The 27,312-nt window shown below is 42.2% G+C and overlaps 1 protein-coding gene across 1 annotated transcript; it reads left to right on the top strand.

Annotated features, from left to right (window-relative positions):
- On the top strand, nt 1-23,997 carry OLFM4 (olfactomedin 4). The gene is made up of 6 exons (XM_054812610.1): nt 1-244; nt 2,513-2,590; nt 6,333-6,485; nt 12,521-12,733; nt 13,682-13,835; nt 21,759-23,997. Exons 1-6 carry the CDS (start codon nt 32-34, stop codon nt 22,550-22,552), a joined length of 1,605 nt encoding a protein of 534 aa, XP_054668585.1. The 5' UTR covers nt 1-31; the 3' UTR covers nt 22,553-23,997.
- The last annotated feature ends 3,315 nt before the right edge of the window (nt 23,998-27,312 follow it).

Below are 27,312 nucleotides of genomic sequence, written 5' to 3'. Positions count from 1 at the left end.
AGTAATTTGGCACCTATTACTATATAACTGCATGACATCAATTCTCCAAAAACTTAAAAAAAAAAATCATGCAAGTTCCTTAAGGTTTGGTTGGGGAAATCCCCAGACTGTACTATATAAGACCTCCTTTGTCCCTTTGCTGTCACATCTGCCGGCTGAGAAGATGAAGCACACGCAGGTGGCTGTGCTGCTCCTCATGCAATGTATGATTGCTCTGGCTGGAACAACAGCAACCACAGAATTGGTAAGATGGGGGTCTCATAACCTGAGCTTTGGTGCCTTCTTGTCTTCTCATGTAATTTAGATTGCTGAAAATTCTTTTAAGGTTACTGGAAAATTATTAGGCAAATGTTGAGATCTCTGCATGGAAAAAGTTTAAAGTATTCCTCCATCCTCCCCCCCAACTAATGCATAGGGACTGGGTAATAAATGTAAAAGTGAGGCACAGGTTTAAAATCAGAGTCAAATTCTGCCTTTGGTTAGATGCGTGCAACTCCCAGTGAGGATCTGAGTGGATATTAAATGCTCTGTGTAGCTTCTAATTAATTAGCAAGGGCTTATAGCAGGAAAGGATCCTCATCTTTGATGTGGAAGGAGTTGGGAGGTGGGGGCTTTCCCAGTTGCATGATTGCTGTCATACCCTGTGACCAGGCACATGAAAGCCATGCTGGGTGGTTTATGTGGGGTGCTCTCCCTCTTCCCCATAAAACTGTATCTGGTTGGGCAGGAGAGAAGTTCAAATAAAAGCCATCACTTGGGGAAAAAAACAAAAACAAAAACCCCCAACAAAACCCACAACAAATCCAGAGAGTAAGGAAGAGAAAACTGAAAAAAAAAAGAAAATGTAAAAAATTACATTAGTGAAAGATATGTTTTGATTTTGTATTGCATCTTTTTTTAAAAAAAAAATACAATAGAACTCGGCTTAAATTATCAGAAGAAAAAGTTTGTGAATAGCTTAAAGGCTCTTCCAAATGAAACAAAATATTTTGGATTTGTTAGACCCAAAGTGACTGCCTTTTGGTATTTTTTAGCTAAAATTTGGATGGACACACACACACACACATACACCCCCCATTTTGGCTACCAATGACTCTTTCTGATTTGTCTGGTTTAGTCACAAAACAAAAATCCTGTGTGCCCCTAGTTATATTTTTTGAAGTTTGGGGGCACTGTGGGTGCAGGCAGTGAAGTCAGCATCTCCTGGGAAGGTGCGTTTATCTGCTCAAGGAACAGAAAGTTGCAAAAGCCAAGATAGAGGTGTAAATATATGTTGATAAGCTGAGGGCAGAAACCTTAAAATGGGAGACATTTCTCCTCAGTCTGCTTAGCTGTAATTGTGTAATTTACACAATTTGTGACGTTCTCTGCCCTACCACTGTTAATTGCTACTAGCTGCCTTCCCCTCTCCCCTCCATCTTCTGTGTGGTGATATGAGCACACAAATGCTTGTTCAAATGGGTTCATTTGACAAACTGCCCCACAAAAGCTTGTTTATGCTGTGCCCTTCAATAGACCTGCCCTTTGCTGGCCATTTGGATTTCCCCACCATTCCCTAGCTCAGGAATGGGGCTCCAGCTGGGATTTGGGAAATGCAGAAAGATGCGGGGGTGAATGTCCTGTTGCAAGGGAAGCCCATTTGATGCTCCGTCTGTCACACCATTTGACGTTGAGGGTGTCTTGCTGCAGTTTCCAGTTTGCCACAGATTTTGGTGAGACCCCACTACGGGTGACAGTGTGCCGCATCACGGCGATGCATTGTGCTCTGCACACTGCTTGGGGATGTGGTAGAACTTTAGGGACACACAGGAGAGTGCCAGGGTGACAGCTGCTCTCCTTGTTGTGACAGGAAAGCAGTCGCCAGCCACAGATGAAAGTTAAAAGGGGATGTATATAGTCTTACTACATAAAAGATTCCCAAGGTGGACCTAGCCGAATCCTTGGCAAGCGTGGCTGCTCCCTCCGGCGCTCCCTCCCCGCGGTGGGATGCTGTCCTCTCCGTGGTGCCAGTAGCAGAGCAGGACGCGTGCCCCAGCTGTCACAGCTTGAAGCCTGACAACTTGGCGTGAAAGGGGCAGCAAGTCCCGCGCCAAGAGGCTGGAGTGCGAGCCGGGCGGCGAGGAGCCGACGTCCCTGTTGGGAGGACAGTAGTCTCTGGATTTGGGGCAGGGGGGCACGGTATTGTCGGTTTAGATTGCCACACAATCTGCCAGGGCTGCCTGTCAGAGCCCCAGCTCACACCTCCCGGGCAGGTTGAGCATCGCCTGCCTTGGACTGGTCACACAGAGCCTTTCTTCAAGAAGAGGTGTCTATGACGTGACACGGTGCCCGGGGAAACGTTAGTCGCCTCAGCAGCAGATCAGAAAAGCCAATTAATTTTACAGTTGCTGGGTATGGCTCCCGTAATAAAATCAAAGTGCTTTGGAGCTGCAGGATGGCGGCTAGCTGGTGGGGAAGGGACAATGCCAAATGCAGGAATTCACACTGAAAAAGGCTTTGCTTTGTCTTTTAGCCCCCTCATCTCAGTACGGTGCTTTCATATCTGACTCAGCCTAGCAAGATGACTGGTGACCTGCGCACTCCCCCAAAGGTATGACCATTACTGTTCTTCAGTGAAGTCCAGAAAAAAATAAAATTAGCAACTTGTGTCCCATTTTTTAAATTCTACACAGTCATTCAGAAATTCAACCTTAATACAGCCTTAAGTTAGGCTGCTGAGGAAAAGGCATTTAGGTGTTATGTATCCAGGATTTTAGGCAGTAGTGAATTCCCAAAACCATCAGCGCTGCTGAGTCAATGCCTTAAGTCACATCCAAAGCTCTGGCATTGCCTTTGTGACTACTGAACCGGACCCCAGACATGAAACAGCTGAGCCCACGGGGCTTTGACGGCAGTGTACCAAACAGCCTCCCTGGAGGAAGGAGAAGATTTCTTTTCAACTCTGTCTTCCCTTCTAAACCAGAGCAGGGCCTTAAAACTATCTTCTGAGAAGTGCCCACTTGTGGTTGCTGGGGGTTAGAAAATTTTGGTTCTTCCTGTTCTACTTAGCTCAAATTTTATTCAACTATTTGCTGGTATAGGGACTTGAATCTGATTTCTGTGCCTTCCGGTACGGTGCTCAAGTCCATAGTCTGTGGATTTCAGGATTTGGTTTCTTTCCCTCTTTCTGTCAGTGACTGCTTAATAACCTGTTTGTTCAGGAGTAGATTCAATGGGACACACTTGCTCTGAATGGTCCTGCAACCTAGTTTCAAGAACAAGGTTTGTCCAAAACACAGTTCCAAATCAGGTCAGAGATGGTAGACAGCTCGATGGCAGGTCTTTGTTGTCCAGGCTAGCCCAGTGTGGCACCTGGGATGTGTGGAGGGACCTCTTCTGAGAGTTAAGTCTCTGGCACCAGTAGAGAGTTTAGGAAGTTAAATGGAGTTAGGAGCCTCTCTCTGAGTCTCAGTAGCAGGACCCAAACCTCATCTATCTCCTTGCCCAGCTGAGGTGGCCTCTCTCTCTGCCATGTGGTTTCTGTGGATCCCATTCTTTGTCTTAGGAAGAGCAAATAGCTAATTCAGAGATGTGAATGTCACTGGGCTACAGTCTACCTGGAAATTAAGCACTGAAATGGCTAGGCTGTTTTGAGAATGTAACCCTAAGTCCACATGTAGGTAGCTGAATAAATGTCCTGGTTTTCAGAAAACCAAGTAGCTGCTGGCTCCTACTCTCTTAAATTGAAGTGATGTGGAAAAGGAACATTTCTCATAGCTTCAAATATGTATATGTAACAGCTTAATTTTACAGAGTGAAATGCTGCTGCTAAGTCCTTGATGTAGACCTGGAGAATTTGCTCTCCTTTAAGCATTCAGTGCAAATTATTAAACTTTAAAACCCATGCAACTCCATCAAAAGTCTGTATCTTGTGCATTTTTGTACAGCGTGAGGGAAGACATTTTTGTTACATGGTTATCATTTGACTGGTATTATATTTTGACTGAAGTAAATCAAAGACCCAAGGGGCTTTTAACTAAACTATACTTCTTGTTCTCGTGAACATCGTGATCCCAATGTTTGTAATATCAATGGAAGAATGGAAGCAGTTCTGTCTGCCCAGGCTGTCTGCTCCTTTGGGAAAACTGTCTCTTGGCTTAGATATAAGCTGCACTTACCGCAGTGAAGCTCTGCCTTCAATTCAAGGCGCTCTCGTAACACAAAAGTTAAAATATAATGATTGTTTTTCATGGGGAGTTTAAATGCACAAGTTGGAGTTTTTTGGGGAGATCATCAGAATACATTTATAAACGTTTTATTTAGCACAGGGAGCAAGCATGGTACCTCTAAATAAGCTGATGGCTACGTATAGTCAAGACTGTAGTATATAGCAGAATACACAGTGTATAGTTTTCACTATACTATATATGGAAATATATATAGTACATACTATGCTATACTATGTATAGTATTCTCTGTCTTGGTATACATATACACATATATGTTATATTTGTGTTATACACAGAAGGGATAGAATACAATACCTTCTACACAAAAATTAGCATTCCAGAACACAACAGTCTTATAGAAAGTCCTATGTACTCACTAAGTCACATTTATTTCTTCTTTTGGTTTTTTCCCCCATCTGTTTCTTTTGTTATTGCTGAGCAACTTTCCATCCCAGTCATGCCCATACACAGAGGACTTAGAGGTGCAGAAGCATCTAAGTGACTTAGGAACCTATTTTTCATAGTAATTTAGGTGCTGATAGCCATATCCTCAAAAGTACTTGGAAACTTAGAAATAGTTTGCAGTATGTTCTCAGTGGGATATTCCAAAGTGCTTTGATAACCTACTTGGCAGGGAAATCAATATGCTGGGACATTCTGGAATGCCATGAGATACTTCTCTGCTTCCTTTCATGTTAAATGTCTTCAGCAGTCTGGCTATGAGTGAAGTTTTAAGGCCCATGGTGCTTGAATAACACAGATAAAACGTCTTTTCATGCTTTCTTTCAAAATGAGATGCGTGCTGTTTGTTATGGCTGCGGTAAAGAGGTTGCCTGAAGTGTGAACTGGGATCATTCCCGCTCTCTGCTGTTCTCTTCTTGGTCTCACAGATCAAGACAGCTTTGCTGCTGGCCATCACTGCATGCTCTGGGCTGGTTTGGCGGTGAGGAAGTTGGTTGAAATCACTGTGAAAAAGCAAGGGAAGAAGTGCTGAAATGTTAGCTTTCAGTAGATAGTTTTGTTGTTTCCTTGTTTATTTTTAAGAGGGAGAGAGAAAGAGAAAACACATTAATAACTCCTATTTCTGCAAGGCAGGAGGACAGATAATAGAAAGAAGTGTATTTAAAGAGCAAGCCTGTAGTTTTAAAATATGCAGCTGTGTTGCAGTGTGTGCCAGAATATTTTAAAATAACATCAAATATCTTTATTAATAAATTCGTGATAGGTTTATGAACTAAGAAACGTTTTGTGAACAAACAAAAAAGAACTGCTTCAAACACACTCAGTATTCAGCCCAGTGTTTATAGGAAATTATGTGCTTTGGCTGTGAATTATGGCAAGATCATGAATTGCCAGCCCTGACCTTTCCATACACCATACACACTGCTCCAACGGTGATGCTTTGAACATGCAGACAGCCAGGACAAGGCCATTCATGCTAATGGCATGAGCAATAGCTTTGCAAATGAGCCACAAGCGTGGATGAGTGGGCTCTGATGTGCGGGTGTTACATGCAATATTTTGTGGCAAAATAAGTATCTCTACTTTGGGCTGAGCCTGCATATTGAATTTCTCACCTTTCAGTGGTGTACAGTTAAATGCATATGTCTGTTTGCTGGGGCTGCCTGAGAAACTTCAAATGAAGCATTCTTCTTTTCAAAACTTTCCCTGTTACTAGTTCTATTTTGATGCTTTCATCTCTATGGATGGAAATGACTAGATGATCTGATCAATTTAATTCAGATTAACAGAACAGAAACTAAAAGATTTACTTACTAAGTTATTATTTTCCTGCTGTTGTATGCTTTTTCATCTGCTAGAAAAGTTTTTTCATATCTTATTAACATTGTCCACAAGATTGGGAAAGTAAGAACTATGATATGCCTCTGTTTTTTCAATGGTAAAATCTTTACAGTGATATTTAGCTATTTTCAGAAAGATTCGTAAGGCTGAGTCATAAAAATTGCTAGATATTTTGAGTTCCTTGGAAGAAAAAGGTAAAAGATGTCTAGTAACAAAGCTGTTGACCTCATGATTGTCATAGCTCGTATTATTGTCAGGCATTAGCTACTGATTCCGAAGAAGACTATTAACACTTTTTTCCTTACTGTTTTTTTATTGCAGCTCTTTACCAATGTGACCGGCTCAGTGGATGAGGAGGGAACTTGTCAGTGCTCTGTGTACTTGCCGGATACCACCTTTCCAGTGCAGAAGGCTGAGCAATTGGAAATTATAGCCACAACGCTCTCGGAGAAATTTGAGATGGAGCTTTCTCAAGTAAGGTGTTCTTTTCTCTTAAATATAACAATTGTATCTTTGCTGAAAAATGGTTGCCTGTGAAAAAGTACAGCAGTCAGTGCTTTGCTGTGACCTGTCTTTCAAACAGCGGGAAAGGGGGCTCTGTAAGAACAAGGAGAAGGGTGATTAAATCTCAAATCTTTGACATTGTATCATGTCATATATTTGAATATCCTTAGGTCTCTTTTCTAGGCCTTTCCAGCTAGAGGCATATGGTATTTTTGGAAGAATGGTTATGTTTTTCCTCTTTTGGCTCAGATTTATTGGTTTGTGATTGCTACACAGAGCTATAGGAAGCCAAGCCTCCTGCTCTTTCATGTGTTATTATTTGTATCAAGCCAGCCAGATTGTAAGAGGGAAATGAAGGGAAAGAGGAGAAAGGTCACCATGGCCCAGAGTGAAGAAGTAGGTGAATATTTGTCCCTTCACTTCTTCTGCTCTCACAGATTTAAAAAAAAAAATATATAAAATCAAGTATCTTCCTTGCCAGCCTCTGAAGCTGCTGAATTCTGCAGTGTTGCTGAAGACGAACACACCTTACACTACTTTGGCTGCCTGTTGCATGAATTCAGATCCATTTTTTGAGAATCTCTGGCAAACTACATATGTTACAGTGCACTGAGTAAAGCTGCCGGTGAAGACAGAAATCTGTCTTTGACTTTTGATAGTGGATAAATATTAAGGATTTAGATTAGGTGTCCAGCAGAAAGTGTTTTCTTCAGGAACCAAGCATCTTAAGAAATGAAGCGTCCTTGAATTAATCAGCAGAAAAGGCACAGCATTAAATTATAAATTCTAACCATAAATATTCATAACTCTCCTTTGGTATAATCAAGAACAGATAAGAAGTTGTGCACAAAACCCACAACAACAGGCGGAGGATCCTGTGGTAAGATCTTTCAGTTCAAATAATTTGTTTTGAAAGAACTGGAGCTAACAATGAAACACATTCGGCTGTCAGCAGGGATATGAAGGGCAAGCTGACAGAAGTCCCACTGCCTTCAAGCACAGGAGTTACCTGATCCCTTGCAGCATAGAGATGTGGCTCAGAGTTAATGATCCATGAAAATCACTGGGATTTCAGGTCCCCATACTGTTCCCACTGTGGTCGGTGCCAGCATTTTAAGCTAATTGCACTGGGACAGGATGAGGGGCATGATCCCCAGCCAGAAAGTCAGCATGATTCTTCAAGGTGTTTGTGTACCACCTTTCCCAGACACTTACCCTGGTGTAACCAGTCTCTTACCAGTACTTTCCTCAGAATGGTGCATGTTTCCTTTAGGATCTGTGACATATCTGATAGTGCCATGCAGATCTGCAGAGCATCTCAAGTGCTGCTTGACCACTCTGTTTTGACAACCTCAGATCACCATTGAGTTCAGACATCTTGTTCATATAAAGACACAGGTTACTATAGATATCTAAAATTAGATGCCCAGATTTGTATCTGAAACTCACCTCTAAAGTCAGGGCAAGCTGAATCCCCGCCGTGGACTTTAATGTCTAAGTTGCCAGGTGGTGTCAAGTGGTGTAACTGTGTTGTCATCCTTAGGTGCCCAGCAGTGTACCGCAGTGTAGACACTGACCTTGGCTTTCAATTCTCGCTGCAGACAGCGAGAATTCTTGACCTAACTCAGGCTTCACTGAATTTCATCCTGTCCAGACCAATCAGCCAAGCAGTGTTACAATGCATCCAGTTAGAAGTGTGACATATACTTTGGTGTGATCCAGGCAAAGAGACGCTTTGGGTCAGAAATGAAAACGAACAGATTGCATTTTGGTGTAACTCTGTGTGTGTAAGATTTTTCAGTTAAGATGTTGTTTTTCTGTAGAAAAGAAAGCTGTCAAACTTTGCCCTATTGATATCTGAACTCAAGTATCCTGAGATCTCGTGATGCATGAGTCTCCATGTTTAAAAATTCTTCCTTTCCAGTTGTGGAAAAAATTCTGCTTATACAATCCTGTACACTGATTTAGTCATGATAATACTCATAGAAAGGAGGAAATAAGGAAATGAAGGAAAGCCCAGTTCTCATTATTGATCCTTATTAGAAATGATCCTGAGCAAAATCCTCATATGCTCATCATAACCTAGTCGCACCGCAGGGGTGGGAATTTCTGTGGAGTGCTTACTTTTTTTCACTCTGAGAACACACGCTTTATTCTCTCTTCTAAAACGCCCTTGAAACTCATGGGAGCTTTTCCTGGGTAAGAGCTGCAGGATTGGACCCTCTTAAGGATGCTTTCCATGTGCTAGAAGTCCCAGATAAACAACCTGATTGAATCGTTAACCTTTTCCCTGATTGTAGGCTAATTCAAAAAGCAAGGGGGTCCTTTTATAGAATCAGCAGGCAAGGAAGCTCGCAGATAAAGAGATGCTTTCATGTGCCAAATGAGTACAAACCGTAGGCTGAAAATACCAGACTAATTTTTCCTCTGTCACATCAACCTTTGCCAGCATAATTATGATTACAGAAGAAAATTAACCTTTCAAAGCAAAGCGGGAATTGGCTGCTCTTCTCAATAAGAAAGGGGAGAGGACACCTCCGTAACAGGGATGGATCAGCACGTGATCCTAAGGAGAGAAAGTGTTTTTCAGAACTTGGCTCACAACAGCCACAACCTCCTCACGTAACAGAAACAGGAGAAAAAAAACATGCCTGCCCTCAGCCAGGAGCAGCTGTTTTCAAAATAGGTTAACCTGCAGTGGAATTCTTCTTGGTGTCAGCTTGCAGACTGCTTGCCAACCTTGCTCCCTACAGGTCCAGAGAGGTCAGGCCTGCCCAAAGCCAGTGTCCTAGGCCGAGTCACTTTATAGGGATGCTGGTTTTGTCACTTCTTTCTTATCTTCCCTCAGTCGTCCCACTTTTTTTTCTTTTACATCTTCATCTTGCACTTTTGTTCCCACTTCTGTACTCTCCAAATGCGTGCTGGAGAAGTGTCTGTTTGCATGCTGCAAAACTTGTGTTGATAAATACCAGTTGCAGGTAAATGACACAGTAAATGAGCATTGCAGATTTTTCCTGCCCTTTTCATTCCACCAGGGTGACAACGCTTGGAAAGGACGAAAAACTGAAATTGAGCGATTTTTTTCCTACATATGCCTCACATGGCTCCATTCTCTTCCTATAAAGGGCTAATGCAGGCCCTGTGCACTCATCATACCATACTTTAGGCTTTTACAACAAATGTGGCAGCAATCAGTACCAGTTATTGATCTGTATCCCTAAATACGGGATATGCACAGAATTTCTGTGCCAGTCTGTCGAGAGACAACAGCCAGTTCCTAGCAGGTAGCTACAGTAGAGGAGCAGGGATTACAAGCTGCTTGAATCTGTCTGCCAAGCAGCAGAACAACATCATGTTCCTTTTTCAACTGATATTTCTAAACTAGAGAAACTCCTGAGCCAGATCTGAGCAGGTGGGAATGTCCACACAGGGCATTGCAATGCTTGACGTATGTGCTGGATTTGTCTGCAAAAGCAGTATAGACCTGTTAGAGCTGCGCTGCTGAGAAAATTATATTTGTCCAATAATTCACCGGAGGAGCCATTAGCTTAAATTCATTGCGATGCTGGTGTGGCTGCACAGAGCACTGCAGAGTGCTGGGGCTAGTTCAGGCCCAACTTGCATGGATATCTTGCAGCTATACTCCACTGGATGGTGTTGACATGTCCTTAAATGACCTAGATGGTTGACTGAGTGAAAACTCTGGGATGTGGGAGCAGAACTTCAGGTCTGTGTCCTGCAGCACTCTGCAATCAGGGCTGAAAAAACTATGTACACCTTGTTCCAGCCCTCAGCATTTTGTCCAGGCTCTCAGGACCCTGGAGAAAACTCCAAATTCACAGGTTTCTCACTAATGAGTAGCCATCACTAGTTCCAGCAGTCTGTTCATTTCAGTGGTTTGTAGATTTGGTCTATATTGCAGCATTAGTATTAATATTATTGTCAGAAAGGTTATTAATACCTAGATAGATTTCCAGATACCTCTATAATACATACAGCTTCACATAGCAGTGCAATTTTGTTCAGACATGGGCTTGCTTTATATTTCTCAGGCTGTTATCATATATGCTTGCTTTTTTGTTATGCAAACTCTAGGCACACAGTTTAAACGCTGACCTGTGAAGAATTTTGTCGGAAGATTTTTTTGAGGCTATCTTCCAACTCCAAACTGATTTTGGTGATCAATGAAAGTGTGAAATACAACTACATCTGCCTTTTCCAAGAACATTGTCCAGTTCTTCCTACTGTTCCCTCCTGAACAGATGATGGCGACAATTAGGGCAAGGGATCCCAGTTGCTTTGTTGTCAGCCAGATACAAGGAGCTAGGCCTAAGTTTTTATGTGCTGTTACTTTTTTTCAGTCTTAATCGTGATAAATAACTTAGTTATTCCTAAGCTTGAAGTTACCCAAGCTTGACCTGGGAGATCTAGAGCATCCAGTGTTATGAGTCAGGGTGCTTCTGCTGCAGCTTATGGAGACATGCCAGTTTATATCAGAGCAGCTCAAAGTTGGGCTGCACACATTTAGAACAGATCCGTTTCAAACCCTGATTTAAATGCGCAGGATTGAGCAGCCTGGTTTTGGTGTACATTATGTATGTGCATGCAGAGGGGTTCGTTCAGATGTATAGTGTTACTATAAATCTGAATAGTGCCACTATTTAAAATTATGGTCTTCTCACTTATGGTTCTCCTTAAACCACATCACTGAATATCTTATGATCTGAAAAGATCCTTTCTGCCCTTCATGAATTTCCACGCCTCTTTGGTACACAAGCGATTCAGTCAAAATCGAAAGGAATTACTTGAGAAGTGTGTTTGTTGGGGTCCCCATCCCAGGTGCTGCTGCCAGAAAAGGAGAACAGGGAGTCCATGGTCTTCATACCATCACAGGATTTTAGAGGTCGTTCCAGAGCCAAATGCGGAAAAATACTTTCAGTTTATGTTAAGAGAATGCAAGAACAATTGAGATGATGAGGGCTAAAAATCTTTCAGTCAAAGAAGTAATAGCTATGGAAATCACAATGCTGTAGAAAGGGACTTATACCGCAAACACCAGCTGAGAGTATAAATATCAAGCGACTGGTGCAGCAAACTAATTATATTTATTCCTACTTATCTTTTGTGATATAATTATATTGATTTAAGGGAAAACAGACACGAATTTTATGAAGCATATAGGACAGAAATTATGTGTCTTTCCCAAAGCGTTAACTTTCAGGGAACTAATGTATTCCAAGAAATGTTCTGAATCCATATAATATTCCTAACATTCTGCATCACAATGCTTGTGCTGTGACCTTTACCTCAGCAGATACATGTGTGAAAATATATTTATCCAGACAACTGTTTAATAGTTCAAAGGCTGAAAAGGCTGCTATGTAAATTACTTTAGCTAAAGCCTGCGATAAATTTTACACTTTCCTTTAAACCAGATTTGATTTTTAACACTGTGTTTAAACATTCCCCCCCTGTCCAAAGACAAACCCCCAACCAGTTCTGCCGACTTTTGACAGAATTCAAATGTACACAGGGTAAAATACTATTTGGATTCAGAGTTAATAGGAAATGAAGTTGAAAAACTTGGGAATCCTTTATTGCATTTTTCAGCCTCCTTGGGTTGCTTTTGTGAAATAATAGATTTCCTAATAAAATTTTCGCCGATGTAAGTTCCTGGCATACTGAGGATAAAATTAGCTCATAGAGACAATATTGGCAAAAAATTTAAAAAAATGGAAGACTGCAAGTAAAATTCTGCCTTCAGTTATCCCCAGGCGTTCCTAAGGGAACTTTGTGGAACTGCCAACAATAAATGAGGGTTAAATTTCACATTTTTTATGTATGTGATGAGAATTTCATTTATGTAGTTTATGTGAAAAATATATATGTCAAGTATGTGGAAGTTATGAATGGGCTACTCAGAAATATAATAAAGGTGTCAAACAGACTTATTTTATTTGCTAACCTGGACTTGAATGTGTATTTTTTTTCTCTTTTTCTTTAAGGTTAGAGAGTACTCAAAAAGGATTGAACTGTATCAGCAGCAAATCCTTAATCTAACCCTCAGAGTGGAGCATATGGAGCACAGCAGTTTATCTTACACAGAACTGGACTTCCAGTTACTGAAAGTGGAAATCAGTGACCTGGAGAGACTGGTCACTCAGCTGAAATCCAGCCTTGTTGGAAGCAACGTCATCGTTGAGCAGATATATTTGGAGGTATTGACAGAGACTTAATTAGCCACAGAGGGTTCAAATATACAGATAGTCTATTCTCTTTTTAATGTTTAGGTTGAGGAAATGTAGCCTATCTATCTCTACTGCAGCCAGTGGAATTATTTTAGCATTTCATCAGCATAAATTAAAAGAAAGCTTTACCTTAAATGTATTATCATCTTTTTCCTTGATATAGAGCACAGAAAAGCAAAGAAACCCCAAAACAAGTGGGGGCCTCTTTGTTTTTGCCAACTATCTGATGAAAGTTAACAGTTTTGCATAGTGTTAAGTACATGAACTGATTAAATTATTATAATAAATACTAATTTATAGACCCCCATGCTTGAAAGCCTCTGTGCTTTAACTTAGATAATTACAAAATTAGCTTCTGGTTGCTAGGGCAGTGGCCCAATCAATATGAAATCAAGAAGTGGGAAAGACTATCACCTTCCCAGCAGACTATAAATCACATTTTCAAAATTGTAATTAATCACTCACCTAGAGAGAATAATTACTTCAGATGAAAAGTGAAATATAATTTTCTCCATTGTCCTCTAGATCATCAAGTAGGTGATTGAGAACATTATTTATCTTCGCAAATAAAATTTCCAGATACTTTTGTAAGGCTGGAATAAGTACTTTTTATATATAATAGCTAGCACTTGCCTAAGACTTACTGGATATTTTTATACTATGTGTAATATAACACTATATTTTTGCATTATGATATAAAATGGAATGTTAAAGCATTTCCTTGTGGTCACATACCTCTGCTGTAAATGTAAAGTTCAGGCTAGCAGGAAAAGGTCTGTTTTTAGGGATGTTTCTTTCAACCTGTTCTGTAGCATTTTCTATGGTATGATCAACCCCGCCTACAAATATCTGTAAAATAAAGTTGAAAGAAATTTAAACTTCCTCTCTTTTTTTTTTTTCTTTTTTCTTTTTCTCTAGATTAGAAATCTGACTATACTGGTAAATGAACTAGAATCACTGGACAAAAACAATATCCTTGCAATTCGTCGACAAATTGTGTCCCTGCAGAATCGATTGAAAGAGTGTGAAGAGAGCACGAACAAAACCACAATACCCCCTTATTTCCCACCAGGTAAGTATTTCACTTGTATATCAAATAAGAAACAACATAATACATGGGTAGAACAGATGCACAGATTTCTCTTTGTTAATATTAAATACAATTGTAATGATACTACTTAGCTCTTGAAAAATTGAGCAGACAGCTCCTAATGTTTCATCAACGGGTTCAAAAGGAAAACAAGGGCAGGAAACAAACTCTTCCAGACAGAGTAGCTGTATTCAACTGGAAAAAGTTGTAATCTTCCTCTCACCTGCAGTGCAAAAAGGGAATCTCTACCCCTCTTCTCTTGTTCAAAACAATTACCTTTTTTTTTTGTGGGAAACTATGTTTTTATCTGATCAGCTTTGATTTTTAATAATTCCTGTGAAAGTGACCTGTGTCATGGTAATTTTGCTCTAATGCTGCTTGGGAAATGTATGAGCAACAGTTGATGTACTAAAGCTGTTGATATGCAAGCTCTGGAAGGTAGCTTTGCATGAAGATTGCTTTTGCTTCACAGGCAAAAGGTTTTTCTAAATCAGAAGGTCAAGAACCTTGGGGGGAAATTCTGGTCTCAGGGAAATAAGTGGGAGCTTTATTCCTGATTTTGGTGGAACTAGGATTTTACCATTGTCTTAACTAGGAAAGGTTATGTTCTGGGGTTTAGATCAGTGGGTCCCAGAGTGCAGTTCATGTAAAAGTATCAACAGGCACAGGGCATGTGGTAATTAGTTTACAACTGGAATAATTTTTGTCTTGATGGTGTGTTCAGTTGGAAAAATCACATTGTGAATGAATCATAGTCTGAGAAATTTTAAGAGTCAGATATGATATACTGGAGCAAACCATTTAGGAACCACTAGTTTAGGTATGCCAGGTCAAGCATCCCACTTGCTAACAGACAGGAGGATTTATCAAAGTGTGTTGATCCCTTAGTGTTTTATACACAGGGGGTTCCTTCTGACAGTGTATTGTAAAAGAGAAAGTGCTCTGTTGTATACAGTACCTAGGGGAAGGATCCTGATTTTTCACATAAGCTGGTTAGCAGTCAGCCAGAGGAGCCCATAAGACAGGAGGAGTGGTGTCCTGCCTCAAAGGAGCACAGATTTGCACCTACCAGCATTTATGTCTCCTCACCTTTGGGTTCAAGCATCTCGTTGGAAAGGTGAGAGGCAGAAATACATCTTCCCTCAGGGTCAGCAGCCTTTCCCATTGTGATCCCCTTAGGGCTTCATAGCAGTGCGGGCAGCTGCTGCACTTTTCTGATGGGATGCACGAGTAACACCTTGTCTGGGGGATCAGGCAGGAGAGAAAGGTGAAACAAAAACCTGCATTGCAAAATCTCAAGGCCCTTCTCTGCTCCTTAAGGAAGGGCTTAAAATGTTTCAATATATTAAAAAAAAAAGCAAAAAAAAAAAAAAGCAATGTTTTAAAAGTGTTTGAAGGGCATCTCATTGATTTATTGAGGGTGACGGTGTGTGGAAAGAAACAGCCTCTTTCTCTTCAAGCCTACAGCAAGCCTTTGTTTTGGTGAGAAAGTACTGAGCTCTGGAACAAGAATACTGTGTCCATGAGTGATGGAGGAAGGGGCTGCTTTTATGCCTGGGTGGTTCGAGTGAGCATCTGTGGGACACAGGAGCTTTCATGGAGTCGAAAAGGGAGGTCTATGCTTCACAGTGCAGGTCCATGCAGGCGTAGGCAAGTCATGTCTAGAGCAGGATGATAGCTCCGGGATGGGTAAATGGAACTGCATAGGATTGCGACCATAATGGAATTACTTAGCATTATTTCTCAAGGCATGGTGGGGAGATGGATAGAGTTTATCTGGACCGAAATTGTATTGCTTTAGCATTGCCTTGTTCCTGACTGGTGTGCCACCTAGCTCAGGCACCTTTGCATGTGGCTGCATTGTGTGGGAACTGCAGAATGGAAAATAAACTAGAAGGACAAAATCCTGGTGGTATGAACAACGACAGCTTCATTGACTTCCAGAGAATTACCACCACTGACATCAGCTGAGGACATCCTCTGATGTTGTCTGTGAGTTTATCTTCTGCCCACAGCAATAGGAACCCTGGAGGGGTTGGAGGATGTGTGTGGGTGTATTGTCATGGCCACCTTTAGGGTGCGGGTGATCTCCGAGGCTGGCACGAGGCACTGGCAGAGCAACTGCAGAGCGCTGGCAAGTTTCCAGCCTGTTGGGAGATGCCAACTATACAGATAACCCAGGTGTTATGTAGGCTCAGATACCTGCTAATCCACCCAGGACTGGTGTGTCCTGACTTTGTGTGCCTGGCAGGGAGGAGGAAATATTCTCTGGGCAGAGAACTTTGTAGAGCAATTACTTGTCCTGCAGACTGTATCTGAAAACAAGTAGCAGTAGGAAGAGGTTATTGCTTGGGAAGATGGAGTAAGTATGTGAGAGTGCTGCATTTTCTAGATGGTCATTTTGCAGGCTTTGCACGGATGCTCACACCTAGGCCTCTGAAGCTCTCTAGCACTCATTTACGCATTTGAACACATTTCCATATGTTTTCTCTGCAAGCCTGAATGCCTTGAATTCCTGCCAAACCATTTGGCCTTGCCCTGCTTTTATATTCATTTTATATTTATGATGTTTGTATTAAACTGACTCTTTGTCCTGTTTTCAGACTGCATTTTCTTTCCCCCTTCATCCTCTCTCCAGCATATTTTGGGTAGACAACATGAACTAGAGAGAGCTTGGCTAATCCCCAAGCTATCTAAGACCATGAGTCTAAAGGCAAGTTTAATTAAAGCTTCTTGCTTCTCAGTGCTGTAGTATGCAGCCCTTCTGACCCTTTCCCCCAAGGCTTTTGCCGCTGTATTTCTTGGAGTGAGCAGGCCGGTTCTCAAACAACATAGCAGAAAGAATTCACTGGTCTCCATTTGCCTTTCTCTCTGACTAGAGAGGTAGGTGGGTATCTGAGTGTCTGAGATGGGGCTCAGTAAATATATAATCATCCTCACCATCATCACTAGCTTTCCTATCTGCAGCAGTTCCTGCTCCTCACCACTCCGGTGGAAAAGATACATTCATCCGTTCATTTTTCTTTTGCGCTGATCTCATCTGGTTGCATCAGGGCAGGTATAGAGAGAAAAGACCCCAGGATGGTTCTTTGAGGACTCTGCAGCAGATTCTTTGTCACTTCTCACTAAAATGATCTGAGAGAGGCAGCAGGGAGAAGTGAGTCAGATGAAACTCTCCAAGGCAAAAAAGAAATAAAGGAAAAAAAGAGCAAAGCTGGTTTTTCTGGCTTTTATACATTTAAAAATTAAGGATTTCAAGTTATTGGTGAATAGGTCTCAGCAGGAGGAAGACCTCGTGTAGCCTAATGCTGAAACTCAGGCAATCCTATTGGAGTCTTATTACAGTGATTTCACTTTTACCTTATATTTGACCTCCTATGTACCCAAGATGTCTGTGTTTTTTGAGTGCTTTGGGTTGTGTTTTGAAATGAGTATGTCCTTACACAAAGAGAGACACATGCCTACAGACACCTGAAAAGAGCTCACCAGTGCCGCCTCTCTAGGACTGTCTGAATAGCCTCCGGAGACAGATGCATTTCTCCATTGGCAATGGAGGGACCTTAGCTGAGGCACCTGAATTTTTAGTTGCCTGAAGGTAGGTCAGATGAATTCCAGCCCTCTATCTTACCCCCTGCTAGAAGCTGATGACATAAGTCTTCTCTGACACAGCTGTCAGCCTGTGTCTGTGCCCTGTGACATTGGTGAAGACTGAGGTGCCTGTGTGGGTCTTCCTATGTCGGTGAAACAGTAGGAGCAAAGCTGAACCTTTCCCTGGGCAGCTCTGTCTCCTGCGTCTCAAGCCACAGTAAGGCTGGTAACAGCTCACACGTCTGGATGCAGTGGTTCGTCTGATGGGAGAGGAGGGTGCACATCTGGGATTTGGGAGCACGTGTGAGAGTGTAGCACCAGCCTGCTGCAGGTCTCTGTGCCTCTCATGGAAGTTCCTTTAAATGTGGGTCCCACCTTGTCTCATGGTGTTCAGATGCATAGGCAAACTGTGGTCCCTTCTCTTCTGCCATCAAATGCAGCTGCTTGGTGGGGGGAGGCTGCTGGAGTTTTTTTGGCACCTGTATTGTTGGAGGGAGAAGCTGATGTCCTCCATGAGTGCTTCAGAGTGAAGTAGGTGAAGCGAGACCCAACGGGAGGCATTTCATGCTCAGTTCTGCAGCCTGTCAGCCAAGCAAGTCTAACTTGCCAGCTAAGTGCCAGGTCCTTTTCTGGTGAATCAGAAGGATTAGTAAAAAACGGAGCTGAGATACTGGTTCTTTATGTATGGAGAAGAAGTATGTTCGTATGTATCTATGTTAGTCCTCCTCTCGCCTATTTGCTACATAAGCATGAAACAAAGGAAGGCAAAAATACCAGGATGTTATTTATCAGTGGCCCAAAACAGTGGAGAAAGGACTTAAAAACTTGAAAGTTTGAATAATGCATATGGATTTATTTCAAGTACCTTCTAATATTTACAAAATTACATGACACTTTATTTCCTTTGTGCATTTTTTTTCCCCACAAGATCCAGACAGGGAGGCAAGTTTAGATTAAATAAACAACAATGAATTCTTCTGAACCTGTGCAGAAGACAGATCACCCCCTGACTACCACAGAGTTTTTTGGTTAAAAAAAAAAAAAAATTCTGTGAGAGTTTTCAAGGAAATCAAAATGAAGCACATAGTCTATAGAAACCTCAGACAATTTTTGATGTCATTAAAACAGAACACGCTTCTAACTTTATTTTAATAATTCATTGTTTCATAAATAAAAACCAAACAAGTGTTCAGCAGAGAGATCTCTTTAAGGGAAGAAATAATAATTTATTATTTCTTTTGTAAAAAAAGGTCTCTCTGCTGAACACACGTTTGTTTTTTATTTATGAAACAATGTATGAATTATTAAAATAAATCTGGAATTGTGTTCTGCTTAATGACATGAAAAATTATTTGAGGTCGCATATAGATGAGCTTAGTAGTGCTGCACTACCTGCAAGCTTCAGTGCTATATTTTTCTAAACAAATCAAGAGTTTTAGAGCATTTAATAGCCATTTAATTCTGAGATAAGTTTATTGAGATTTAAACACAGTAATATATTCAATATGTCACCAGCTTGAATGAAGCCCTCATGCCAGAGGTAACAATACTAGAGATATAAGAATATATAAGAAAAAAACAGTTCAAATTGGTTTATGGAGTTGGCAGGCTGCAAGCCATTTTGCACTGTCTGCCTGTCTTCCTTTGCATGGGCTGAGGTATAAGCACCTCCAAACGTTGGTATCTGTGCCAAGTGGTGAGGCCATGTTCCTAGCCATGCTACGTGCCACTTGCAGACATGCAGCCTGGCTCGCCATACAGCAGTGCCTTCCCCGTGTGCTATATTTGGAAATGAGGGTTCTGCTCCAGGGCCTCATCCTTTGTAAAGCACTTAAGTGCATGCTTAAATGCTCATCTGCTTTGAGCCAGGAATGCTGATTTGCTGTGATTCTTGGTGACATGGAGGGAAGCAACATTCACCCAGGGTCATCCCATGTTTCTGCAGTGAGAATCCCAGCACACAAAAGGGACCGGAGGAGGTGATGAGGTTGTTCACAACTCATGTCGTTCTCTTTACCATGAGCTGGGCACTCAGTGATGCAGAGCTACTCTCATGGGCAATACTGACCCCAAGGAATTTGACAGTGTGGCCTGGGGACACAAGGATTTAGCTCAGCATAGTGATTTGTATTTAATAGAAAGCTCTTTCCCACCTGCCTCATAGATGTTGATATAAGGCTGCAGGTGAATCACATCTCCCTCAAGACAGCACAAGGCTGTGAGGGGTGAAGGTGTTATGTAGTGGAAAGAGAGAAATACTACATTTTGAGAAAGGAGGAGACATGGAGAGCTTCACTGCCCAAATTGACTTTACACATTGGCACAAATGTTGCCCTCTTGCTTGGACATTTCTAACATTTCAGGGCACAGGTCTCCTTGTCGCAGCGGTAGAGCACCTTCCCCTTGGGCAAAGCAGATCTGAAAAAGATTTCTCTGCATTTGCAACAGTCCATTTTTCACCAAATAGCTTGTTTCCCAGTCTTTTTCCAAGTAGAGTACTTCAGATTGGTCTGTCTCCACATTTCCCTCTATCTGTGGGATAGACTAGGATGCCTTTGAGCACAAGATACCTCCTAGACTTTTTCTGTCAGTGGCTTTAGAAATTTTCAATTCACCTCTGTAAATATTGTCTGGCCTTGCTTAGGGATGGCTGGCTTTGAGGGCAAAAGGTAAATTCTCTCTTTGTTATTTCTCTTTCTTCTTTGTGCAAAGATATAGGTTACTTATACACTAGACATTCCTTCATATGACTGAGCTTGTGAACAGCCATTCTTTTCATACAGGCTATAAGCAATTGTGACACGGTACCCATGCAAAGTATTAAAATCTCAAAAGATAAGTTTGACTTTTGTCATTGACGCCATAGCTGGTTGTGCACGGAATTCCTGTGCTGAGGGAGGTAGTAGTAACATCAAACAGTTGTGACCATTAATTTATCCATTAACTGATGTGTGAGACTTGGGTCTATTCATATTGCACTCCATCTTTAATAAGGAAGATGTCTAGTGGCTAGAGCACCTCACTGAACTGGGAAATATTGGAGTACCACTAAGCTTGTGAGCCGGTGCTAGTCACTTGACATCTCTGTCTTCATTACCTCAGGTGAGCATATCCTTACAATGAAAAATCTGGGACACTTTTGTGGCAGTAATATAAAAAGCTAATGTTTAAACTTGGGAAAAAACATGCTGGTTTTTGCCAGTGGCAGCTTTGGATTCATCAGAGGCCCAAGGACATTTATGAGTGGAGGATTTTTTCTACCAGTGACTTACGTTGTTGAGAATTTATCAAGAAACAGGAATGTCACTGCTATTCAGCATGAGTAAATGGAAAGTATTTCTTGTATCTAAATTAATTTGGACTTTTTTGTTCCAAAGAGTGTTCATCATAATTGAATGTTCATTTCGCTTCATTGTTTGTTCCTAGTAACAGTTTGCTCCTAGTGTGGAAAAAATTCTACTCAGCCCAGCAGTATATCTTGAAAAATATTCTGTAGGTGCAAAACCCCAAAGATTCTGTGTAGAAAAATTAAAAAAAAAAAAAAAGGATTTTTTAATGATCCTGAAACGGCTTTGTAATTGATATGTGGAAAACAGAGCTGTTCTGGTTCAGCTTGAATTCATATTCTTTTTAGAGTTGCCTCACATGAAAAGTTGGAGAAATACCTGCCTCCATTTCCTAGGCTGTGATTGTTACTGTCTGCAGATTTCTTTGAGGGCCTGAGGTGGAAGGCGCCATGCAGCTGTGACGCACTGTTGTAAAGCTGTGATTCTGGCAGCAGAATGCTAATCTGAAATGTGACTCTGAAATTACTGCTGCTGCTGCTCCTTCCTTCCCCTCCTCAGTGAAATACACAGAAGTCAGATGCTCCTCTTTCTTTTTTTCCTGTCTCCCCTGCTCTCAGTTCCACTGAGGTAGCAAATAACCTAAAATGCTTCTGAAATTGTATTTTCCGAGGGATTTCCTAGTGCATCAGGCTGGCATGCATCAAATGGGTAGAAACAGAAATCTGTCCCTTGTCTGGAACAGCACAGCAAGCACTTATTTTCTGTGAATTAATCCTGACGGAGGATGGATGTCCCTATCTTTTTTTTTTTTTTTTTTACTAACTTTCTGAGTCAACTTGGAACACTTAGTGACAAACCAGTTGCTGACCTTGGCCAACAGTGAGCTTTTTACACATGAAACTGTGCATTTATGTCTGTGCTTTGCCACAAAACTAATCCCTAGTAAGTACACTCTAGAGGCTACAGTATGCAAAACCTCTGTCCTAATGATAACATCTGGAAAACCTATTTTTTTTCTCTTTAATTACAGGTAGCTGCCTTCACCGTGGACTGCTGAATGTTAGCCAGCCCTATATTGTAAAGCTGAACTGGAGAGGATTTTCCTACACACATGGTTCCTGGGGTAGAGATTACTCTCCCTCTAACCCAGAGAAAGAACTCTATTGGGTTGCACCATTGAACACAGATGGGAGATACTTGGAATACTACAGAATTTATAGTTCCTTTGATAATTTGCTGCTGTTTAAACCCATGTATGAAAGTACCATAAGATATGGGGAAGGAAGTGGTGCTGCCCTTTATAATAGCTATTTGTACTATCATTCTTATAGTTCAAGATATATGGTGAAGCATGATTTAAAAACAAACACTATGGTTTTGAGAAAGGAGCTTCCAGATGCTGCTGTTGGTAACCGTTTCTCTTATGCAGGTGCATCATGGAAAGACATAGATTTTGCCGTGGATGAAAGTGGGTTATGGGTAATATATGCAACAGAAAATAGCATGGGCAACATTGTGATTAGCAAACTCAATGAGACCACACTTGATGTGCTAAATACTTGGCAGACAAGACAGTACAAGCCATCTGTTTCCAACGCTTTCATGTTATGTGGTGTTCTGTATGCCACAAGGCCAATGAACACTAGGAAAGAGGAAATCTTCTACATGTACGACACGAGTACTGGCCAAGAAGGTAGTATTAGTGTCGTTATGGATAAAAAGTTAGATAAAATACATAGTATTGATTATAACCCCACAGATCAGAAACTGTATGTTTACAATGACGGTTACCTTCTAAGATACGATGCGATCTTTCAGTCTTAGTATCTCAGTGAAATAAGCATACAATAACATTGGCAGCAACTAAAATGAGAGATCCGGTATGCCTTTAGACAATGCTATTGCCAGTTTAGGGTTCATCTGGTCTGATGTACTGTATCTGTGGGTCTTATGTATATTACTTATACTCTTTAAAGGAATTTCCCACTCTGGTCAGTAATATTGCTGGCAGCAGAGTTTAGCAGTACTGGGTTCTTTAGGTTTTGATTGGTGTTTATTGGTGCTTGGTGCTTTACAATTGTCCTGCCTCTAAGGGTAGATTTACTGCATAGATTTAGTGCTTTTTGTTTACAGAAATTGATGGGCACAGCCTATCTACGGACCAAGAAGCTAATTACCTACTGATGTGCATTTGTCAGTGTACCACTGGCAAGGCACTCAGAAACTGAGAATGAATTTCCACTGATCTTCATCAGAGTGATCTGAAGCCTCAGAGAAACTAATCGAAGGGTTAAAATAGTACAGGAAGTAGACTCGGTCGGAAGACGGCAACCCATTTTTTAGGTAGAAGCAGTAGTATCTGGCTCAAGGCTTCAGGGGAGCTGGTAGCAATGCACTTTGCTGTTTGAAGCCCTACTACAGGCAGGGGAGAGAAGGCATTGGGGCAGGGACAGAGCTCACTGCCCTTGCCATCATTGATGCATGGGACAGCAGCTCCTGGGGTTTTACCTATGGTTGCTGCCCCTCAGCTCAGGCCTCTCCCAAGGTGCCACAGCACCAGGCTGGCTTCCCAGAGTGACTATGATGGCAAAACTGGCAGCAGGGCTTTCATCAACTTTCCTTCTGTCCCACTCTGCAGCCTTTAGCAACTTCCTGTGCCTAGACCTGGCATTATGAATGGTTTTATTGCAATCTAGCCATGTTTTGTGGTCACCATGGCTCCATTTTCCTAGCAGTGCAGTGCAAGAAACGCTGTTTTCCTTTCCTTAAGATGATGCAAATCCTCCTGTTGACTTTATTGGCCATGGGCGGCTTTTAGGTATATATCATACATTGCCATAGAATTACAACTGTGTTTAATGTGCCTCTATTCAGCATTTTTGCCATTCCATAATTAGATTCCTGAAAACCTTGTTAGTGTAGAGACCAATTTGTTCCCCGGGTAATTCTGTCTTACAGCAAGGTAAGAGGTTTTGTGGAAAACAGAAGTCTGGTCAAGCTAGTTGGATATGTGGGATTTTTTTGGTTTTTTTTGTAAAATGGGTATTGCGTAATAGTTTTTGAGTGTGTGCACTGTATCAATGTCTTACCTTCATTATGTTAGCAGGCTGAAATACGGAAATTCAGAGCTCTACAATGATGAAGAAAGCATTTCATGTGGTTCGTTTTCTTCTGTTACCTGTGCAGTCATGTCTGTGTCCTCTGATAATCAAAATCAGTACATATGCAAATAATTGCTTTTGTTTTAATAAAAACAATATTTCAAAGAATCTCAGTTGTGCTATAGAGCCATGTAAAGCTACTTGTGACAAACAGGTAACTTTTGGGACACAATGGGGAAGCCAGGGCACCAAATGTTTGAAACAGGATCATTGCACTCACTTGGGCTCCGTGTGCTTAAACAGCTCTGGGAACAATGCAAAGGTGTGAATCAGTGTGTCAACAAGTACGTAAGAGGAGCTTTATTTCCCCACACAGAAATATGTTAGCTGGTTAGGGTAACATTTCTCCACCAAGCTGAGATGTTACTCAAGACATCGGAGGCTGATGAACTGATGACAAGTTTTGAAGCCAGGTGCTGCCACTTATCAGGTATCAGCATCTGCTTCTTGGAAACCTGTGAAATGAATTTGAAAGCCATGGAGGCATTGGTGCAGTAATCTGATCAGTCAGCACAGGCAGGGCTGCAGTGTGAATAATCCGTAACAGCTCTAGTAAGGATTTGGCTGAGAAAGGAAGAAGAAAATACTGCAAAAAATATCTTTTCCCTCTACATCCGTGTGTGTCATGGAAGGTAAGCAGCTCTCTACTTATTATTAAGAAATGCTGTCAGCATGGGCCTTGAAGCTCCTCAGCTTACCACCGTTTAGGGATGGAGTTGATGCTAGCATGTATGTGACTGATTCTGGTGAATTGACTGTGATTCTCAAGTCCTTCCTGGGGACAGGTCCTTGTGGTCTAGCTTTTTCACCTTTGGAAACAGCAGTCAGCCTGGACTGGAGGCTTTCACAGTGGCGATGGAGGTGGAGATGCCATGACTACCCACCTCGCTCGGTTGCAGTGTGGCCCAGACCCTGTGTGACCTGGTGCCGGGCTCCAGCTGGACCTCATTGAGGTGGCCCAGAGGTGGGAAGATAGTGTCAGTGGCCATCTCTTCAGGGTACCCCACAATGTCGCTGCAGAGAAGATAAAACGCAATCAGGTTAGACCTCAGTAGCTCAGTACCAGAAGGAAAGCAGAAACATCCCAGCACTTATAAATCCTTAAAATATCTTGTGTGGAGGTGCTGGGCCAGGATGTTTTGGTTCTGGTAAGGCTGAGCTTGTCCTTTGATTTTTGTCCTGCACTAGTATTTCTCTGATGGCTGGTGCCAGGGTGCAGAAGTGGCTCCCTGGGGTCCATCAGGGCAGGGCCTGGCAGCCAACACCCGTCCCACCACCCCAGCCAGGAGCAGGGCAGCCGGGGCATACCAGGGCAGCCTCAGCCCCAGGGAACGGGCACCTCCATGGGGATGGGGACAGGCTGAGGCTGGGCTGGGACATGGGCAGGGCAGGGCTGTGGGGAGATGGAGACCAGCCCTGCTGCAGCGTTGCTGTGGCAGGGGCTGGTGGCCCCAGGGGCTGACATGGGGTCCTGAGTAGGGTGGGGGGGAGCCCCAGGGCAGTGGGCAGGGTGGGCAGTGAAGCACATACGTGCCCCTGGGGCCCTGGTAGATGGCAGTGCTTCTGTTAGTGTTATAAGAGGCTTTGCAGAGTTGTAGAAAGACCGTTGTCCTTTTAAAAACAGAAAAATAAAGGCACAAAATGACTATATTTCAGCTATTGATTTTGGCATCTCTCCGTGGAGGTTTTGGGGTATATAAACAATATTGAACATAAATAGTACCTGTCACAGAACCCAGAGGAGAGGACATCTGTCTGCGTGGTGATACAGGGAACTGCAGTACAGGGACTTTGGTGCAATTTTGTTGATGAGTGGTTTTCACGCCACCTAACTCAAGGGATGTGAGGTGGGAGACTCAGCTCTGATCCATGCAACGACTGCACGTGGGGAGAGAGGGACCTTCTGCAAAGGAGCACTTCACTTCCCTTAGGCTTGTCCTTTTGGGCCTTGGATAAAGGTGATTCAGTGGAGCTGGCTGTTAAAATCAAAGAGTGTTCTTGAGCTGGCCATGGCACACAGTCTTGAGCAGGCTTCACTCTGTGTCCCTGTTGACAACTATCCTGTAGCTGGTGCTATCTCTGCTTTGGTTTGGAGGTGTTTCCTCCTCTCCTTCCTCCTTGGATGTAGAGAAGACCTCACCCCCATGCTTCCCAGCATGGGCTGTTACTGGTTTGGTGGCTCCACACCATTGCTTGATGTGGCTTTTGCCTGCAGTGACATAAGTTTCACTCTGACCCTTTTCACCCAGATTTTCCTGACAACCACTGACCTCATTCCCACCAGTCTGTTCAAAGTGCAGTGACAAAGTCATCCTCTTTTGCCTTTTGCAGTCCTTCTTGCTTCCACCCTCTCTTTAACGAGTTAGATACAAGCTCTTTATTCCAGAACTTTTAGTCCAGGGCTTTCACTCCTTCCCTCTTAGCAACCATGCTACCTGAACCTCCCTACTTTGCTGCCTAGGTGATGTCAACCTCCTTCATCCTCCTGTTGCCTTGTCACACACCCTTCCCTTTATCCCACACCAACACTTTTCTCCAGGATGCCCTCTCCAAACAGATCTATCAGCTTCCCTGGGCTCCTCCAAATTTCTCATGAATTTCTCTGTGAAGATCTTGATAATTTGCCAACTGATTACAGCTAACTTGTTGCCTTCAGTAGGAGATTGGTATTTATTTGCATCATGTATTCAATTATCTGGCACATGAGAGCATAAATCTGGCACATATAAACTCTCTTATTATTCATTCCCGTATGTCACTCCCTCATTCTCTGTTACATTCACTTGTTGTATCTTGTCTTAAACGGCGATTTTACGTTCCTCAAGGGAAATACCTGTCTTTTAGTTTGGGGTAGTAGAGCACCTAGCACAACGAGCTGCTACCTTCTTCCTCTGTTCTAGGTACTTCTGAGCAGCAAACAACAAAGAGCAGCAAGAGCTGGCCAGGGATTGTTGCATGCATCTGTGTTTTTGTCTGAATTTTCATGCATGCTGCTACGTGTGCTGCATATAAATTGGCTTTGAAAAGTAGGCAAACAATATGCTTCCAGACAACTGTGTAAACATTCTGTTGGAAACTGTTTCAGTAGCTATGTGCACATAATGTAGCTACAATGCATCCCTAAATTTGTACCATGTGGGGCAGGATCACTTTTCCTCCTGTAAATATTTGATTTCTTTCCTTTCTTTCTTTGCGGTTTTGTGACTGCACAGGAGTTGCTCCCTGAAAGCCAAGGACCAGTGGCACAAGTGTACACCATGCACAGAGCCTGCAGCCATGATCTTTTTCATACTGAAAAACAACCTGTGATTTTGCAGGATTAGGAATTCTTCTTCCAATAGAACAAAATACTCGCTTTGTAGCTGAGCTGGGTTTGGAGAGATGAGAATTAAGGAATTGCAACGTTATGGTTTGTAAAAGTGA

This window comes from Grus americana, chromosome 1 (genome assembly GCF_028858705.1).
Source record: "Grus americana isolate bGruAme1 chromosome 1, bGruAme1.mat, whole genome shotgun sequence".
NCBI classification, from domain to species: Eukaryota; Metazoa; Chordata; class Aves; order Gruiformes; family Gruidae; genus Grus; species Grus americana.
This window is presented reverse-complemented; position numbering and strand designations above follow the sequence as displayed.

What these genes read in the sequence shown, in the direction of transcription:
- OLFM4 (XM_054812610.1), top strand. Translation starts at nt 32, where the DNA reads ATGACATCAATTCTCCAAAAACTTAAAAAAAAAAATCATGCAAGTTCC. An exon ending in ACCTGCGCACTCCCCCAAAG is followed by an intron (nt 2,591 to 6,332) that starts GTATGACCATTA and finishes TTTTTATTGCAG; the next exon opens with CTCTTTACCAATGTGACCGG. An exon ending in ACCCCCTTATTTCCCACCAG is followed by an intron (nt 13,836 to 21,758) that starts GTAAGTATTTCA and finishes CTTTAATTACAG; the next exon opens with GTAGCTGCCTTCACCGTGGA.